At 35.0% G+C, this 20,397-nt stretch overlaps 1 protein-coding gene across 2 annotated transcripts; it reads right to left on the bottom strand.

Annotated features, from left to right (window-relative positions):
* Nucleotides 1–187: 187 nt before the first annotated feature.
* LOC130644239 (tripartite motif-containing protein 12A-like) lies at nt 188–19,702 on the bottom strand. 2 transcript variants are annotated; one of them, XM_057449769.1, is made up of 7 exons: nt 19,557–19,702; nt 5,928–6,341; nt 4,455–4,618; nt 3,328–3,539; nt 2,621–2,856; nt 1,833–1,961; nt 188–1,551 (listed from the first exon to the last, which is right to left on the bottom strand). In XM_057449769.1, exons 1-7 carry the CDS (start codon nt 19,663–19,665, stop codon nt 1,361–1,363), a joined length of 1,455 nt encoding a protein of 484 aa, XP_057305752.1. In that variant the 5' UTR covers nt 19,666–19,702; the 3' UTR covers nt 188–1,360. The 2 variants fall into 2 exon arrangements, with proteins under 2 accessions (XP_057305752.1, XP_057305753.1); XM_057449770.1 differs by having other exon boundaries at nt 1,410–1,551; nt 2,628–2,856.
* Between the last annotated feature and the right edge of the window lie 695 nt (nt 19,703–20,397).

The following is a 20,397-nucleotide window of genomic DNA, read 5'->3' as shown; positions in this document are numbered from 1 at the left end:
AAACTGGAAAATGAGAAATGAAGTCTTCAAAAACATCACAGGGAAATACAAGAAATAAATAAACATTCTGACAGAGGTCAAAAAAAATTTAAATGAGAAACTTTCAAATTAGAAACCCTCATCCTCCTCAATGAGACCCTTCCCACCGACAATTAGGTTACCAAAGACAACTTCATAGCACATGGTGCACGGTAAATAATTTGTTTGAAATAGACAAGCAACGATACTGTGAAATACAAAAATATGTTTATTTCTAAAAATATAAATACTAAAAACACACTTGGTAAAAAATGGTAAAATGAGTTTAAAAAATAAATAATTTAAAATATGTAAAATTAAAAAAGTTCTGATCACGTGTATTAGTAAAAATAAGATTTAAAAATAAACTAGAACGATGACCTCGCCCCTTGTATCTGACCCTCTTAATCTCACGGAATATTAGTGTGAGATATATAGAAGTTATTTGCATACTCATTAGATATGTTCTTCCGTCAAATTAAAATGAACCTCCTTAAGATGCTTTATACTTAAAGTTTTGTCTAGAACTTGGCTAGAAGTTCTATAATTTCACCTTCATTTAAAAACAAATGCATTTTCATTGATTACATTACATAATACATCAATTAAGCACCGCCCTACCCCTGTCCCTTCACAAATTAATAAATTTTTCCCAAAATATACTTCCCAGGGTTCTCTCGACTTTTTCTAGATTTGAACAAAGAAAATAGGCAGCATTTTCTCAAATCAGTCACAATTTTGATTTCAGGTGCTGGAGTATTGATGTAACATGCCAATTACCTATTATACATTGCGCATTTTTATTATCAAATGAGCTGATTCAATACATTAAGCCTAAAGTCCAATTCAATCTTTTAGCACGTCGATTCAGGGCGCACGCAACAAAATGATCAATATTTAGGAGCGCTTTTGCGCCCGCTGGTTGGTCAAATCGAAATAAATTTGAATTGACTTAGGTTTATGCATTTCGACCAATGAATTTGCTTGAATCGCCGCCATTTTAAATTTGAGTGTGCATTTCTGTTTCCATTGAACATTTTGCCGCTTGAACGCACGACGACGTCTTGCTTTGCGATGGATTTGGAAATTCCTAATTTGTCCATAGGAAACAAGAAAATTTAATCATTGCATAAGAAAAAATAATTTAAAATAAAACAAACTGAAAGTCTTATAAAAATATCACAAGACTTAGGCAGGTTAGTCATTTTCAAATCGCCTGACTTCCTTGAATTAAATTGCCTATTAAAACAACAATATCGTCTAAGCCCTATTCAATTTTATATAACAAAATTCTCTGACTTAAATTTTCCATTTTTCGGTCTGCTATGCGTCTTGCGAAAATTTAATCCTCCAGTTCTCTCGTTTTCACCAATCGAATACACAACGGAAAGCAAGGTTGACTTTCGCCGATAATGTTGATAGCTGCTACCTGAAACTGCACTAGGTTTTTATCCACAAGTGAAGAATGAGACGAGGGTACTACATAATTCTTTTGGCTTACTTTCTGTATTTGCAAAAATGTGTCGTTTTCTCCTGAAACCAGAATATGAAAATATGACTATAATAGAAAAATATCGAAGTCTCTGTTTTATTTTAATGAAATAAAAAGTCAAACAATAAAAGTTTGAATTCCACGTAGGAAGCCTAATTTTCGAAAATCACGCAGCTACAGATTTTCATTTGGATTATTTGTGTAAAGTTCTGATTCAAAAATCGACTGAAAAATTTATTAACATATAAACGAGCGAAATAAACATTAACATAGAAACGATATTTTCCTGGACAAGCAGAAATCATAAAGATTGTGTCCTCACCCACACTGGCGTACACAGCATATAAAGTTGGCAAGTAAGTGTATTTTAAATTCTTCGGTAAATCCCACGATAATAAAACATCACTATCTTCGTTGAGGGTGCATTTAAAATTGGATGGCGGTGGTGGAACTGCAAAAAAAAAACCATTTCTTAATAACATTTTTATCCATATCAATTATTTTGGCAAGAAGTGCATTTTCTCTTTGCATTGCCTTTCTTGAGTATAATAAATGACATTCCTACCACAATGTTTCCTTCCAGAAAATTTTAATTTTTTAAGTCTCTTAGTGACCTGATTTTAGGAGTACTGAGGATTTATTAAGCAGTCAATAGTTGAAGAGGGTGTTAATAATATAGTGGTGTTGTAATAGAATAGATAGGGTTAGTTTTGTTAATTTTTTCTATTTAAATTATGCTACTCAGGAGGTTTGGTTATTAAAACATGCATACTTGTGTTTCTTATGATGTTTAAAATATTTATTGAAATATACATTTTCTTTCACTTCCCAATTCTACTAAACATTTCTTCCCGATCTGAATAATTAGGGTTAGGTTGAAGTGAAGGTTTTTATCAGGGTTTCCTTACTATGCGGGTGTTAAATTGAAATAGGTGGTAAAATATCTGAAATATGATGCCCCCTCCCTCCCTCCCACAATTATGTTGCTGAAAGTACATAATCCTGAAAAGCACCATAACATCTTTGATTAGAAAAGACAGAGACAAGACTTTTTTGAAATGTATGAATGTTTTGCTCGTTTAACCAAACAAAGCAGACACACATGCTTACCTCTTACCAGGTACGCGCATAATTTGATCGATGTTAACATGCTTTCGTGATTGGGAAACTGTACAAACATATCTGAATTTTCCACAGGACAGCACTTCTCCATGATTTTGCACACCTGCAAGATTTCACCTTCCAACTTCTTTTTGTGAGCAAACATTTCAAAATACTCCAATTCGCATGCTTCTCCACACTTTTCACTAATAATCATACCAGCATTGGCTACTTCAATCATGTGACTAAAAACAATTCCGAAATTATTTATATAATAGCCACATAACAATTTTTCTTGCGCAAAAATTTAGAGTTTACCTTCAAAATACTAATTTTCAAGAGTATCTAATTTGCGAGTAAAAAATCGTGAAATTGGTAAAACTAACGTCTAAGTTTGTCCTGTGTCCCTGTGAGTCGTCCTATGCAAGGAAATTTGCAGGGATTTTTTTGTCAACATTTATAGTAACGAAACCCTCGATGTAAAGAGTGATTCCCAACAACAAATAAAACTGAGATCTTTCCTTCTTTTCTTTGGCATCTATTTTTCCAAACCGACGATAACTTTAGGACAAATTTTCACAATTTGCCGAGAATTCGTTAAATTTGCGAAACCTACATTACACTTTTGTAATAATTTAACCCAAATCTTCTAACAAGACAGCTGACTAAGACTCATACTTTGGAGACTCCCGGTCAATTAGAAGGTTTCTTTGTACCTGCACTGTTTACGAAGTCTGTCCAACTTAAAATCATGAATTGTTGTAACTTCTTTCATCAATTCTTTTTCAGCATCATCGACAACAGCTCGAAGTTCTCGAAAACATCTTCTTATATTTTCGTTACTCGTAACTGTATTCTTCTTCAAAGCTTCCATTATCTTCTGAACATCCTGTCTGATTTTACTATAATTTTCAATATACTCATCCAACTATACAAAAACAGAAGAAAAGAATAACATATTAATAAAAGACAAAAAAAGGAAGATAAAAAATGACTATTTCCATACCACTAATTTCTGTGATAATTTTCGCTCAGAGGAGCTTCGAAAATACATATTACACGAAACAGACATCGAACATTAGGGTGAGCAAGAATTTAAGGCGAGCAAAATCAAAACATTTTTTTTAATCAAAACTTGATAATACAGGTGATTATTTGCAAGTTTGTGTATTTTAAGGGAAGAACTTTGACCAAAAAGAAAATTCAGCGGATCTGGAAGTTTTTGACAAAAATCCGCCACATTTTTGTGGTAGAGCGGTCTTGGGTTGGGTCATGCCAAGATTATAAAAGCGTCAATCGATCCTTTCTGCTTAACATTCAGCATGAGAATAGGATTGATGTTTCAGGCAGATGTCTAGTTGAGCGGTTTTTGTTCTTGCACGCTTTTCATAGCCTAAACGCTAGTTTTAAATGCACTAGGACCCCCTTCGCAGGACGCTTACTTATAACAATACCATTAGGAAATGAATGTGCTGCTTATCCCGGCTGTTAATTAATATAAAAAACTAATACTGTTGCCCGAATGATAAAAGAAATTCCGTTGTTTCGTTATCCACCAAATTAGATTCTCACCAAACTTACTTAACACTAATAATTTCTTCCATTAAGTTAGAAGTTGCGCATAAATAAACAACACTAAAAACTGAAGAGGCGCGAAAATTATTTAGGTTAGGATATGTTTGTTATGTTTGTCTTTCAGCGTTACTTAATGATGCGTCATGAAGCAAAATATTTATTATTTCATAAAATTAGCGTTTGTTCTGATGATTAATATTCTTTTAATTACTTAAAATATTATCTTTCTAAGGCTTCGAACCAGTACAATTTAGAAGCAACAGCATACCTCTTGTTGCATATCAAGTATGTGAGCTCTTTCGATTTCCTCATTCGTTTGAATAAAGTTACAGTCGTGGAATTTATGTGTCATAGTTGATTTACATCGACTGCAACATCGAACTTGTTCTACCTGACAAAACAACATCAATTCCTGTCCGTGTTGTTCACACACTAAAATTATATAGAATGGACAAAAATTAATACTTAACCTGATGACATTCAGTCGTCGTAAGTAAATGTTTTTTGTTACTTTTGCTTATTTCTTACAGAACTGAAATTGACAATTTTTCTAATTCAGTTGCTATAAACATGGGGGCATAAAAGAAAAGAGGATTTTATACTTCTATGCTATAAAGGTATTGCTTATAAAAAATGTGACCTTAAAGATAATATGTGGTGGTATATAGCCATGTAGGTTTCAGTATGCTGGTGTCAGCAGCAGGGATGACTCTACTAAGCAATGTTCATAGTCAAGCAATCTGATAGCGAGGATTAAAATTTGGAAATAACGGCATAATATATAAGCAAACGATAAGCAGAAAGAAGGTGAAAAAAGCTTAGAATAAAGAATATAATATATGAAAAATTAACTTTAACAAATAATTAATCCTAAAGTTCAGCTGGCTATACATACACATGTGCACACGTAGTAAATTACTTTACGAAGTCACCTGGTAAATACAAGGTTTTTTAGAAAGGTTAGCTTTTTTTCCTTGTAAACAAAGCTAGACTGTGGCATGGTATCCCACTTGTGCCTACTATTTTGTTCCGTTTAAAGGGGGAATTCCAGAGAAATTCCCCTGTGGTGGTTGTTGTAGTAACATGAATTGTCTTGTGAAGAAATTTGTAAACATTTCAAACTGTTCATTGATATAAACAGCTGAGTTTTTGAGGTTTTGAAAAAATTTGCGTAATTAATTCCATGCAGAATTCCATGGTGAATAGAAAAGGTACTGGAAACAAGGTTGTAAAATCATTAAAGAGGAGACAGAGCAAGCTTTATGACTTTCTCTTATCATGTCACTCTATCAAACGCCGACTCTAAAAAATTGATGGGGGCCATATCAACATCTGTCCTGCTGAGCACAAAATAGCCCAAATGTTAACGATTGTGATGAGGGCGACTCTTCCGAATACGAATTTGAAAAAATTAGTCCACTCAAAATATATCGTAAGTTGTCAGCAGTGCAATTAGATTTACGCTAAATATGGTGTATATGGCGTCCGCCAAAATTAATACACGCTAATTTGCAAAATTCAATTCACACAAAAACCTCAGGGTCCACTTGGCAAAATTAATCCGTGCAATTGTTTTTTTATTGTTTGGTTTTATATAAAACACCAGTTATCAAATCGCTAATTCCGCCCACAGAAGTCTATGCTTATTCCACCCACAAAAGTCCACCCTAACACCGCCTGTCCAAGGTACAATAAAGCACAAACAAATGTAGAAAAGTAAAAAGGTAGGAAAAAAACCTACCCGAGTTCATTGAAAGCTGTCTTCTCAACTGTCGCTTCTCGTCAAAAGGGGACCCACTTTTCATGGAGCTGCTTTCTTTTCTTGAAGTACTTCTTATTAACTTCATGTCATCGAACGAATTTGCCAAACGAATAACGTGATCTTGATTTTCCACTTTCAAATGCATTTTGTCGCTACAAGAACCACAGTAAACATCTCGGCAATCACTGCAATGCAGCGTTGCAGATTTTGGTGGATACGTCAACTTTTTACAGTGTTTACACTGTTCATAAGTTTTCGAGCCTTCAATTATTCCAAGAACATTATAATCTTTTGGCAGATAATCCACACCTTGCGAGGGTATGGTCGTAATTGTCAAACATGATGGACATTCAATAGCCAAACCTTGCAGTTGCTTTAATTTCTCAATGCATTCTAAACACATAAAGCACATGTTGATTTTTAAGGAATCTAAATAACCCCCCTGGAAATAATACAGGGAAACAATATTGTTTTTAAAACATTGAAATGATCTGAAATAAATTTTTTGCTTAAACTAGCAAGACAATTACCTACCTTGTATTTGACCATAGGTCACTAACAATGTCTGACATAATAAATTGTTATTCAAATATAAAAATCTGTTAAAATTTTCATAAGAAAATTCAAAAAGGCTTTAATTTTTAATAAATCTAGACCTAGACCATTCAGTTGTCGAATAGACAAAATATCAAAAACAATTTGATAGGATTTTTTAATGTAATAAGCATGATTTTTTTTGGTTAGATAGATAGATGTGCATATTTTACATGGCTAGCCTCATAAATAACGAGGGATATACCCTGTCTATTATTTCCAGGAAGGGCCATAGCTTAGATGGAGTCCTAGAGTATTTAATGCTCATTTTGAGCTATGCAGACCAAATCAGGACCCGCGCTCTACTAGACAACTCTCGGCAACATCCGACGGCCCACACAGTGTGCCATCTCCCCAATTTCTTTTACATGGCTTGGGTTAACGCGAGGCTATGGTAACATTTACTCGCCCATGTTGAATCGCCGTCAAGAGGAATCGAAACCCAGTCTCCCGCACAGAGCAGGAGAGTTATAACCACTAATCTAATTATTAAAAGCAAGTTAGTGAAAATAAGTTATTATCTGTCATTGTAGAGAAGAAAAATAAAAAAGAGAGGATTTTTTTGAATTTTTTTTATAATTTTTTTAGTTTTTTTGTTTTTGATCATGTTAAGTGCAGTTCCCAGTGCGTTGCTAGCTGCTGGGATAACCTTAAAAATATTTTAACACTTCACAGGGATAATCTTTAGAACATGTATAAAGAAAATATTATTAAAAATATATGTACATAGAGGTCCCAAGGGGCATTCAGCACTCTGGTAACATGTAGTTTGATCACCTATGGCCTAGCTGGTGTAGTGGGTTCAATACAATCAACTACGAAGCAAAAGGGTAACGGTTAATATTCATGTAAATATATATTGAAAATGTCAAACTGGATAGGTAAAAACATAATCTACATCACTACATATACCTTGATGAACCCTTAGAACAGCACCTCGTTTTTTCTAATACACGATGCCATGCATTAATTAACATATCGCACCCAATCAGTCATTGTCAATGGAATGGAATCATGTCCTGTTGCTATTATTTCAGACGTACCCCAAGGTAGTATGCTTGGACCAACATCATCCTCCTTGGAGATATAGACTCAAATGTCAGTGACAGTATTGTACCATTTGCTGATGACACAGGGTTACCGAGAGCATCGACTCTCTCAGGGACATGGGCAAGTTGCAAAAGTGACCTTCAGAAAATTTATGAATGGGCAGAAGATGCAAACATAAAATTTAATGATCTAAAGTTTGAGGTCATGCGTTATGGCACGAACGACACCCTGAAAAATTGCACATTATATCTTTCCCCCTCTGGATCCATCATCACAGACCATAAGGAACTGAAAGATCTTGGTGTCATATTATCCACCAACTGCTCCTTTCATTCCCACATATTGAAAGTAGTAAATGACAGTAAAAGCATGATGTCTAGGATTTTAAGAACTTTTTACACCAGAACGAAGGATCACCTTATGACCATGTGGAAATCTCTGGTTCTTACATCTATTAAATTTCTATTCCAGATACCAGATGAACAACAACTGGTAAGATACACCACGTTAAGACAGGCTGATTCAAATTCGATTATTATATATATATTATTATACATATGTACACATTCGTGTAAACTAGATGTTCAATCCAATGGAGGACTGGCACACAACTGCTAATCCTGAAGACTTTCACAAAAACTAAAGGTAAAGATAACTTCATAAGCCTACAATAAGGTCAAAAACTGATCACCATTTTTTTAAAAAAATTTTCCAACTTGCTTTTGTGCAAGGGGTAAGCTTTAATTTTTTATACATGATTTTTGAAATTGGATTAATTTTCTATTGCAGTAGAGCAAGTTATCATTGCTTTCTAGCACGAATTCTGACTTAGAGGCATTCAGTACTTGTTGTTTCGCAGCAAATAATATATACAAAACGTTCTAAAAAGAAAAGGGAATTATCAAACATAAAGAATTCATTAAAGAAATTCATCACCTACAGTACCGCTTGAATGTTACTTTACATATAAACAAGTTTTATATACATTTAACAATTTCATGCTTATATACATCAAGAACCATCACACATATTTTGTTTCCACATGAACTTAATTCTTTTCAATTTTATTATTGTACATGAACCATCGCAATAAGATATGACAAAGTCAGTGAAAAATGCAAGCTATGTTTAAAAACGGTAACAGTCACTATATATTTTTAAATGAATGGACATCAACTGCTTACAGTGGGCATTTTTTCATCATTATAGCATGAAATACAGTGATTTTACACTTCGTAGGATTGTTTTATTGTCATTAAATATAGGGATTTATAGGCTCCATGGGACACTTTCTCATTATTGTAAAATGAATGTTTGTTATATACAGGTTGATCTCTTAGACATAGCCTCGTTATATACACATTTTAGGTATAGTGTTTTCTTTCATGATCCTACAATGTTACAATAAGAAAAATATAACAATATTTTGAGCTTATTAAAATTTGTGTGTGAGACATAAACTCTTGTTTTGGAACTTGGTATAATTTTGCAACCAAACAAGACCTGAGATTTGTAAAATACAATGCTGACACATAGGCATAAGCAAAAACATCCTCAAGAAAGTCTGCAAAACTCTTAAAGAGCCTTTACATATTAAGATTTTTTGTAGCCTTTCCATATCCAGAATAGAGGTTCAAAGTCCAACTTTCCCAACCGTAATAAAAAATTAAAGGTGGTTATCCTAATTCTGAAATTGTATATTCAAAACAATCCACTTTCTTTAACACAGGTACCGCATATCATTCGTGTTAATTGAATGCCTAAATTACATGCTTTAATTTTTCTCACCAACTTTCTCTGTTCACTGGCACCACTGCATAGTTTATGATATTCTTAGCATTACGTTTAGGATCTACCATTTCACCAATTTCACTGGTACCGAGAAACTTGTGTACTTTACAAAGCAGAAAGCACAAACATTTCTTTCCCCAAAGATCCTGTTTCTTAATTCACTTTACAAAGTTTTCTTAATATTCACTAAACTTTTGAGCAACAGAAAAAATACATGGTAACGTTTGAAGCAGCTGCACTAACTACATCCACGACAAGTTGACGGCAATTGTAAACCATTTTAATAATAAAATAGGCTTTAAAGATAATGCCAGATTTCACATTGAAATAAACACATCACAGGGTTAAGATGTTAACCACAAAACTATTTTGTTTCTGTTCTGCCCAGGTTATGAACGCTGCCCGGATTATGCACAGCTGCTTACCCCATTTATGAACAGGGCAGAAAATACATAATAAGGGCAACATAATCAGGACAGGCCAGCTTATGTACGACAGTTAAAAATGTTATTCACTTAGAACGAACATAATTGGGGCAGGCCGGCTTATGTACAACACTTTTATATTATTTGTCACTTATAGAACAAACATAATCAGGGTTGACTGGCTTTTATATCATTCGTTATTACTTCTGGCAAGCAAATAGCCTTTGTGGTAAAGCTGTTGTTGTTCTCAAATGAAACTAAATTTCGTGAAAACTAAATTTTGGGATTCGCAAGTTTAATAACTTTTAACCAAACTTAATTCCTGCAAAACAGATAATTTAGGTCATCCCCAGAATTTAATTCCCACAAAAAATAAAAATGAGTCAACCACCCATCCCCAAATTCAAAGTATAATATGTTGAAATGTAGCTGTGTAGAGGAGTTTATATTTAGAATTATGTCGAGATTTTTTTTCGCTATGCTTAGTTTTAAATGGTTTTTATCCTGTAGAGAAAAAAAAGCACGAAATCCATCATTCTGAAACAATAATTTATCAATGTTTCATTCACAAAACTTCGAAGAAAATGCCAATGGCAGCCTGCCTGGCCAGCCATTATATCAGCGTTTATAACCCTGTCACCACGACATAATAATCGGGGCAAAAAAAATAAAATCAGGCCATGCGTACATAATCCAGCTGTCCTGTTCAGGCCACCCTCAAAAATATAATTGGTTAGCGTCACCCAACCGTCTCACTATGAAAGGCGAAAGTCGAGTCGGGGAGTCGATAAATTTGTCAAAAAAAACCAAACAATCCGCAAACAATCTTGGACACACAACAAAATCCACCATTTACCTTTTGCATTGGCATCTTTGCACGTTATTGAGCAAAGTGGTTTCTTTGCTTTGTCTCTTTCCCACTTTGTTTCCATGGCTCTTGTTTATACAGCGTAAAATGAATAATTATTTGATGTTGACCATGTTTCGAAAAAATTTTATTTATTTTAAAAGATGTGCAGTCGAAAGACATAAGAGAAAAGAATAACTATTTTTGTTTGCGTGTTTCATGGTTCATAATAATGGTTGAAAAAACAGAATGGTTTAATGTTAACTTGGTCAAAGATGAATACTCGGTATTGTTGTTTACTTTCATCACAACTCGCATAGATACAATGGGATTTTTCTGTTTTACACGTTTTTTATAAGAAACCCAAGCATTTGGTTGAGCCTGGATTTCATATTTTAGCCAGAAAAGTTGCATGTTTATACGATTCTAAGTTTTCTTATATCTATAATGTTTGGTTTCTTATAAAAAATGTGTATATTTACAAATTTGTGTTTACAAAAACTCCCTTGCCAAAACTTTCTTTAAGTGCTCGTTAAGCAGTACGTTAAAAGACATGTGGGTAGCGACTGAAAAGGAGCTTCAAGTTGAAAACCAGTACAAGCTAATTAAAATATTTATAAGACACAAACAATAAAGATACTGTATTAGCGCCAGTACGAATGCCACTCCAAGTGGTTAGTGGTAAGGCAGTCCACCTTGTTGTAGTAAAAACCGTGACAATAAAAGAAGTCAGAAACGAGTGCAATGCATTTGGTGTCTTGATGAATAGCACCAATAAGCGAAAACTTGTAGAAAAAAAGTTGCTAAGAACAAAAAGGAAAAACTTTGGAATGACATTGCCGGCTTATTGCATGGTCATTCACTTCCAAAAGCGAGCGTTATCAATGTTGAGCATTTAATCGACAGTGTAACTAATGCTCTCTGGACCATAGATTGCAATCATGATCACATAAATAAAAAATTTGTGGAGAAGCAATGCAAGGGATTGCCCAGCTACTTTAAGGGGCTATACTGCAAGCAATACAAAGATTGGAGGTCACAGAAGAAGGCAAAACCAAATCTGTCTTCTGAGCAAAAAGGGTGATATGGATCTCATTTACATCTTGTCTCTTTTCTGTAGGTCTATTGTTCCGTGATCTGAAACCTTTTTGCTCTTGATTTTTATGAGGACATTTGTTAGCAAAATGTCTTGTTGATTCACATTCATGGCACCTCATGAGTTTCCCATCCTTATCAACAGGATTCGTTCTTGAAAGTGTATTCCTTGACAAGCTGTCCTTGGTATCAGCATGAAGATTTCCATAAAAGCATTTCTGTTTCACAGGAAGAGCTCCCAAATGTGCAGCGTCTTCTGCCGTGTTCAGTTCTCCAAATATCTTCATGATTGTGTCCTTCATATTCTTATACTTGAGTTCTGCACAAGTTGTACAAGCCAGTTTTTCATTTTCTTCAGACATATTCGCAGCTGTGAGAAGAATATATGCCCTGACAGCTTCAGGCAATGCCATATCATATTTGGATATCTTATTGTAGAGCTTCTCAAACTGCACAATAAAATCAGGAAATTTGTCTCCACTATTCCTGTTATAGTCATAAAACTCTTTAAAAGCAATAAATTCTCTTGTGCTGTCATCTTTCAAATATATTGAATCTAGCTTAGATATAATCTTGCCCAAACCATCATCTGATCCAACTTCTGCAGGTGTCAGGTCGCGTACTGCCTCCCGTGTCCGACCAGTCAGTGACAGGTATACAGCTGGACCTTGCTTTTTCTTTGGTAGTTCTGTAAACATCTGCCAGATCTCCAAATCGTTTTTCCAACTTCTATAGTCATCATCCTCTTTAAACGCTGGTGGAGCCTTCAATGTTGTTGTTGCCATTGTTCACAAACCACTTCACCAATTGGTTTGCACACATACGTGTCAACAAATAACCAACAAAAGGAAAAGTTATCTCTCTTACCTCAAGGAGCACATCCGGGTTTTGTGCCTTCAATTGCTTTCTTTCAACTCAAATGTCACTCGCACAATGATCATAAATACCAGGCCAGTTGATCTGTACCTTTTAACTCTGCTACCATTGTTAAATGATTCTTACCTTGATGAGGTAACTTGAAGGCTTCACCAGTCTCTAATACTATTGTATTAGTTACTGAAAGATAACAACAGAATTAACACAATGGCCAGTGTTATAATGATGTGCAGTATGTAACTGGAGATAAAGTCTTTTATAAAGAAAAGACAGAGAAAAATGGCATGGACCAGGCACTGTAATTGGACAAGAAAATAAACAAGTACTTGTCAAGCATGGTGGAAGTTATGTGAGAGTCCACATTTGTCGGTTGCAAAAGGTAAATCAAGTAGTACATTCACAGAAACCATCACAAGACTCTGAAGAGAGCCCAGAAGTAACAACTATGCAGTTGGAAAACTGTGTTTCACCGGAAGACGAAATTTTTGACATAGTTGATCTTGAAAGTAATACTACGGAAGTACCAGTAACAGAAGCATCAGTAACTGAGGATGCAGCCATTGATAATTCACAAACCAATGGGACAACAATAGAGGAAAGATCTAATGAAACATCAAAAAGTGAAACCGCAGTCAATGAAAAAAAAGGCAATACCTCTATATTTCAAGGAATACCAAAGTTAAAAACCAGAATCACCTATAAGCTAACTCCAGACAGTGAGTGGATTAAAGGATTAGTTCACAGCAGAGCAGGTAAAGTGAGTAGAAAAGGAAAAGAAGGCAGACAATATGGCAACTGTTTAAATGTGCAAAATGAAGACACAGGTGAAATTAATTGGTTAGATTTCAAAAGATGTGTGAGTGAATGGCAACCAGTTGTTGAAGCTAATGACACTGAAGAAGCATTATTGGCAATAAAACCAACTATTGAAGACGAGGTCTTGAATGCGAAATTTAAAGAATTAACCAACTGGACAACAATGTTTTCTCCACTGTTGAAGACAGAAGTCAATCTACAATATCCACAAGATGGGTAATCACAACAAAAATATAGAAAAATATAGAGAATATAAAATATAAAGCTCGTTTGGTCATAAGAGGTTTTGAAGAAGAGGAGGTTCAAAATCTGACGTTTTCAAAAGAAAGTTTGCGAATTGTACTCACAATGTTAGCAACTAACGAATTAGAATGCCACACCTTAGATGTCAAAACAGCATTTCTTTAAGGTAACCCGATTGATAGAGAAGTAATTATAAAGCCCCCAAAGGAAGCAAACGTAATAGGGGTTCTTTGGAAATTAAATAAAGTAATGTATGGCCTTGCTGATGCTTCAAGAGCTTGGTATTTACGAGTAAAGGAACAGTTAATTGGATTTGGGAATGAAAATTTCTTTATTTGATGAGGCTTTATTTTATTGGGTTCAAGATGACTGTTGTCAAGGATTGATCGTAATACATGTTGATGATTTTCTTTGGGGAGGATTAGAAGATTTTCAAGTAAAAGTCATTGCATCCATTAGAAAAATATTTCGGATTGGGTCAGAGAATTGCAGTAATTTTAAATATGTTGGAGTCAACATACAACAATTCAATAGTTCTTATGAGTATGACCAAAGCAAATATGTGGCAAGCATGGAACAGGTTGAGATTCAAAGCACCAAAAACAAACATCAAGAACTCTCACATGAAGAGCAATCTAAGTTTCGATGTATTTGTGGTCAATTAAATTGGGTATCTTCTCAATCAAGGCCAGATATTTCTTTTGATGTTTGTCAGTTAAGCACAAAGTTAAACCGTGCAAATGTTGGTGATGTTATGAGAGCTAATAAATTGGTAAAGAAGTTGAAATTGGATCCTGGTATTTGCCTAAAATTTTGGAAGTTGAAACCTCCATTACAATTAATCTTGTACGCTGATGCCTCATTTGGAAATCTACATGACGGAAGCTCTCAAAGTGGAATTTTTGTTTTTCTTAAAGGTTTTGAGAACACCATGACACCTATCACATGACAGTCAAAAAAGATTAAGAGAGTTGTGCGTAGCACACTTGCAGCAGAAACCTTAGCACTTGTTAATGGTATTGATGCATGTACCTGGGTGAAAAATTTAATAATGGAAATTGTGAAGACAGATCTAGAAGGTATCTTGTGCTACACAGATAACAAATCTTTGTATGATGCTGCATATTCAACAAAAGCTTTAGAAGATAAGCGATTAAGAGTTGACATGGCTTCTCTCAGACAGAGCATCAATCAAAAGGAAGTTATATTGAAGTGGATTCCCACCAAACATCAGTTAGCAGATGTGTTAACAGAGCAAGGAGCAATTAGCACACTTCTACTAAATGTGCTACAAAATGGTCATGATGAGTATTAGTGACCAATCAAATGTTGTGTTTTCAAAATGTTTTATTATAAAGTTTTTTTTGAGTTTTATTTTTCAGAATTCATTGCTGAAACACCACTTAGCACTTGGCATCACACAACTAGGGACCCAAGAAAGAATAGTCTTCGGTAACTGTTTGATCAAGACTTGTATAGTAGAGGGCATTGGTGAAAAGCCAATTTCACCCCAGGACCACTATACTAAGCGAGTAGGAGTCGCTATAAATTCCTCCCATAGCAGCATAAACTGAACAACGTGCAGAAAATAAAATAGAGGGAGATTGTTAATCTTCCATTCTAGGCGATTACTAATAAGAATCAATTGGTGGTGGGGTTTACTTGTGTTAAACCAATCTTGCTGGTAAAATCATTGTGTTTATAATAGTGGTATATATTGCGTTGTGAGTAAATCAATTGGGTTTATTTGGTGTTCTGTGAAGATAACCTACAGGTTAGTCATACACATATTGCGAGTTTAACACAAACAGCACATCTGCCCGTAGCAGTCTCTGTTCCAAGTCTTATAGGTGAGCTTTACGGTTCATTTTAGCTTCATTAGGCATGCCTGATTTTTTTTCTTTTGTTGTTTAAAAAACACCATTCGTGGGCAACAACGATTTTGCAGTTTTGTTTGTTGTTTAATAGCCAGCTGATATGTACATATACTTATTAAAATAACTTTCTTCATAAAGGTCAAATTGCGATTAAAAGAAAAGGGAATGGATGTCCTAATGCCTTCAGGGACAACAGTGCGTTACCAATTTTGCCCACCTTGCAGTAATTGTCAAACAACAAAGTCATATACTAGTCATTTCGATATTATGGCTAAGGTGCAACAGAGACAAATAAGCAAAGATCATGAAGATTCACATTACATGAATGCGTATTTTCAGTAAGTTTACTTACTTATGACTAAACAACAAACTGTGCACGGGTCAACGTTTGATATTTACATTTACAGAAGTTCTCATTTATTTCTTAAATCACTTCTTATTTTAGGAATTTGAGAGAATGGGTTGTGGCAAATAAAGAGCATTGTAGCATGGTCTTCATGGATGATAAAGCTAAATTCCCAGTGGGTGAGCCTGGGTGTCCAGAAGCTGCCACTAGTCACAACAGAAAAGCGTTAACAAATAAAGATGTTGTACTGACTGCTTCAGATTACGATTATCACGTGGCAAACATCACCCCATCTGTTGATCTCATCTCTGACATTCCAGATTCTGCAAATGAGTCCTTTTATTCAGGACAAATTTATGTTAGTTTAAAAGATGCAGTTTTTTAGCCGTCAAGTCCAATGCGGCATGTGATTGAATTGTACCATGTACTAAAGAAACATGATATAATACCACCCTACTTGTGCCTGTTTACTGATGGTGGTGCAGACCACTGCATCAAATTTTTGTAAGTGCAATGTACACTACTTACATTTCGGTTGGGAAATTCGACATTCTAAACGTTGGCCGTTGCGCACCGCATCAATCATACATAAATCCAGCAGAGAGATGCATGTCCCTACTCAACATTGGCTTGCAGGGACTTGCACTAGAAAGAGATTATGCAGGCGTTTTCGAACCAGTTATCGTGTCTTGTGGGTTGATGAAGGCTTCGCGCACAAAAGCTTGTGAGCAACAGGGGCTGGAAGACTCATTCCAGTCTTCATTTTCAAGCACGAAGCTTTCTGAAAAGTCATTTAACTGATCGATAGTATATGCTGCAGTATCGCAAATGCGAAGATTCTACTTGCTGCAATCGCACAAACAGGGAGTTGTCACCTCCTGTTCCTGCTCCTATATTGGGGATTGACAAAAACCACTACATGAAGTTTGTAAATGCATACGAGAAAGTTAGAACAACGGAAAAAGATTGTCCCTCGCTTAACAGCAAAGAAATCAATCAGAAGACTTCTTCCAGTCACAAGTATTTGAACAGTCGAGTTGTAACCACCATGAAATGCGCAGTATGTGGTAAGGAAAGGTGTATCTTTTCCTTGGATAGAAAGCGACAAAATGAAGATGAAAGAAGATTGGAAGATATGATATTTTCGTGTGGGATGCACTTAGAGTGTGGAATATATTACACTGCTACTCATATTAAGTGTTCATCCTTAATTGAATCAGCGTACTATGGATCCAGATCTCTGACAAGCCTTTTTGTGTGCACCGTGGTGTCAAAGAAATTGACCAGGTCTCTTTTCGAAGAAAAACAGAGATGTATGCAACTGTTTATCCTGTGTGCATTGAACTGAACTTGAAAGAAGTTTGCAGTGGCATCAAATAAAAAGCACCAGCTAAAAATCACGAAGTTGTTAATGTGGAAAATAACATACCAGAGATTTCAACAAAAGCAGAAACCATCGTCACTCTTCCACTATAAAAAAAAATTGATGCAATGAAGAAACAAGAAAATCGACATCAAAAGACAGCGATGGTGTTAGAAGCTGTGACAGGGAACAAGCAAGTGGAAAGGAAAACTCTGCAAAGAAAAAGGAGGTTGACGTAAAGGGTGGCGCAAAAAATGCAGATGATGAAAGTTGTAGCATTTGCAATAGTGAGGATCCACCCGGGTGTAGACAAATTGTGAAGTGGGTTGATTGCGATATATGTTAACTCTGAGCACATTTGGTTTGCGCAGATAATGGTGAGTGGAGAAATGTACGACGAAATAGCTGGTTGTGTAAAGAACATGTTTAACAACTATTCATAAGATTGATATTTGTTTGTATTCTCTTATTCTTACCATATGGACGTTTCGGTTTTGTTGTCGCAATCCGTGTGTGTTTGATATTAGATAATTCTCCAATCAAAGCATTGCTCTCCTTTTCAGCGGTCCTTTGAATTACGGTTGTTACGTCCGAATATTATTTCGAAAGGGAACTGCGCTGCGCTACTCAGTGCTATATTTTCCTGCTTTGCATTTGGCCGTCATAAAAAATATGTTGACCGATCGACTCACTTTTGGTAATAAAAATCCGAGTCGGTAAGTGGGAAAAAAACCAGGGAAAAATTTTGTAAGATATTTTTCAAAAAGAATTTTTTTCACCAGAACTAATTTATGCAAAATTGACAAAAACTACTGACAGACAGACAAAATCGGAGTAAATAATACGCCTGACCGCCCGACCGACTGATATTTGCGGGGTCTTTATAGGACGCGAACACAACATATTTTTTATGGTGGCCTTTATACGGCAATAATAATAATAATAATAATAATAAATATTTAAAGTGGCTAGCCCAGAAAATCACATAAACCTATAGTTAGTGGATTGTTTCCACTGGGGGCCACTAGAACAAAAAAGAAACAAAAAATGATAAACCTTAGACTGCCTCAGCTCAATCAAACATAGTAACATTTATAATCTGTGAAAATTTAAAAGAAAAAGAATAAAAAACAAAAATTAAAAAGTTAAAAAGTGATCTCCATTAGAATTTGCCAAATACATTCGAGATGGAAGTCTTAAACGAAAGCAGACTTCCATCACAGGTCACTTGGTCTGGAAGATTATTCCACACTTTTGCAGCTCTAAATGGGAAGGCTTTTTTGCCAAATTCCGTGTTGACCAAGGGAAGTGTGAACCTGTTTTTTGAAGCTCCTCTTGTTTGATGATTATGACAGTTTTTTGTCAAAAGGAATTTTGAGCGCATGTAATCAGGAGCAATGTGATTCATGGCTTTGAAAACTAATATGGCATCGTTTTTGATGAGTAAATTATTCATTGAATATTCCCTCTCTTTCCCAAGAAAGGTACGGACACATTTTAATCGTTTTTCTAGTTTTCCCAATCTACCTTGGGTGGCACAAGCCCATGCCGAGGAGCAGTAGTGGAAATATGGCATGACAAGTGCATTAATTAAAAGGTTTTTTGTGTGAGGTGTTAAACAGGATGCAATGGTTCTAATTTTAGAATATTTAATTAGTATTTTTCTATTTATGTCATTAATGTGCTTTTCCCATTGCATTTTTTGATCAAATGTTACCCCAAGAAAACAATGGGAACGACGTTGATTGACAAAAATGGAACTTGAAACAGAGGCTAAAAATGCAGCTGGCCTACATTTAAAACAAATAACAAAATATAGCTGCGAAATATAGCTAGTATTTTTGTAATTTTTAGGGAAAAATTTTTATCCGACCTACCAAATCACTTTTGTAATTAGAAATGACGCTAACCAAACATATTTTAGACAATGGCGTTATATAAACAGGCCGTTTTCACAATCTTGGCAGAACATCTCAACTGATTCCATTTTAGTTTTTTGAGGGATAGCATACAACGTTATGTAGCCAGAGTGGAAATGCCAAATCGTCGCTAGATAATCGCGTAATACGGTATACGCTACATTTCACAAATCTTTTCAAAAATGAAATTTTTAGGCTGAAACAGGCCGCTAACTAGCTATATCGCTTCTCCTTTTGCAACACACTCACACGACAGGACAAGACTTTTTTCCTCTTTCTTTCTCACCAAAGATGTACATAAATTTAAATAATACGAAATAAACCATACATTAGAAAAAATATATATATAGAGAGAGAGAGATGTACCTGTGCAAAATATATGATTACATTGTAACTTTCTTGGAGCTTTTTCCGGCTGTTTTAGCGAATATTTATCGTAGCAAAGCTTACACGCTGTTGACATTCTAGCTGCCATATTTGTTTGGAATATCGAACGAGGCGTGGACAAACCTTGATTATTTTACAAAACGAATGCAATACTTAGATTATTATGGTACGTACAGCCATGTATGAATAAAAATCAGAATGAAAATTGCAGAACATAGTCGTGATTTGTTTTGTTTTTCCAGATCGATTATGCGCCTAATAAAATATTAACAGTTTGCGAGGTTGTAAATTTTCACTCCAAATGTTTACATTTGTCTTGTTTTGGATGGAAACATGAAAACAGACAAAATCCAACTAGGGATGGCTAAAAACTATGCTATAGACTATATGGGTAGCTATTTGTTGTTTTTAGACTTAATGGCTACTACAATCATGTTCAAAAACCTATTAGAAGAATGAATGCTAAATTTCTAAGATAACCCAAGCAATGATTTACAGTGTTTCCTATTTCTACCCACTTAGCTAGAACTTGTCAAAATTCACTTGTCAACCATAGTCTCCTCTTCATCCCAGACTGGAGGCAGAATTTGAGAATTTAAATGTTTCATACCAAATCTTTTTGTCATGCACTGACGACTGTTCTATATTTTTAGATCTATCTAACTTTTTATTAGGTTATATATTTAAGTTGTTAGTCTGTGGAAAAGTCCACGGGTTTGACCGTCCTTTAAATTTGTCCATCGCAACAAAAAGTGGACAAAAATATATAGCATTTGATGTTTGTTTTTCAGTAGCACGTCTTTCTAACACAGTGGGGTGT

Source organism: Hydractinia symbiolongicarpus, chromosome 5 (assembly GCF_029227915.1).
Source record: "Hydractinia symbiolongicarpus strain clone_291-10 chromosome 5, HSymV2.1, whole genome shotgun sequence".
Lineage (NCBI taxonomy): Eukaryota > Metazoa > Cnidaria > Hydrozoa > Anthoathecata > Hydractiniidae > Hydractinia > Hydractinia symbiolongicarpus.
The sequence above is the reverse complement of the archived record's forward strand: the minus strand, read 5'-3'. Positions and strand labels throughout refer to the sequence as shown.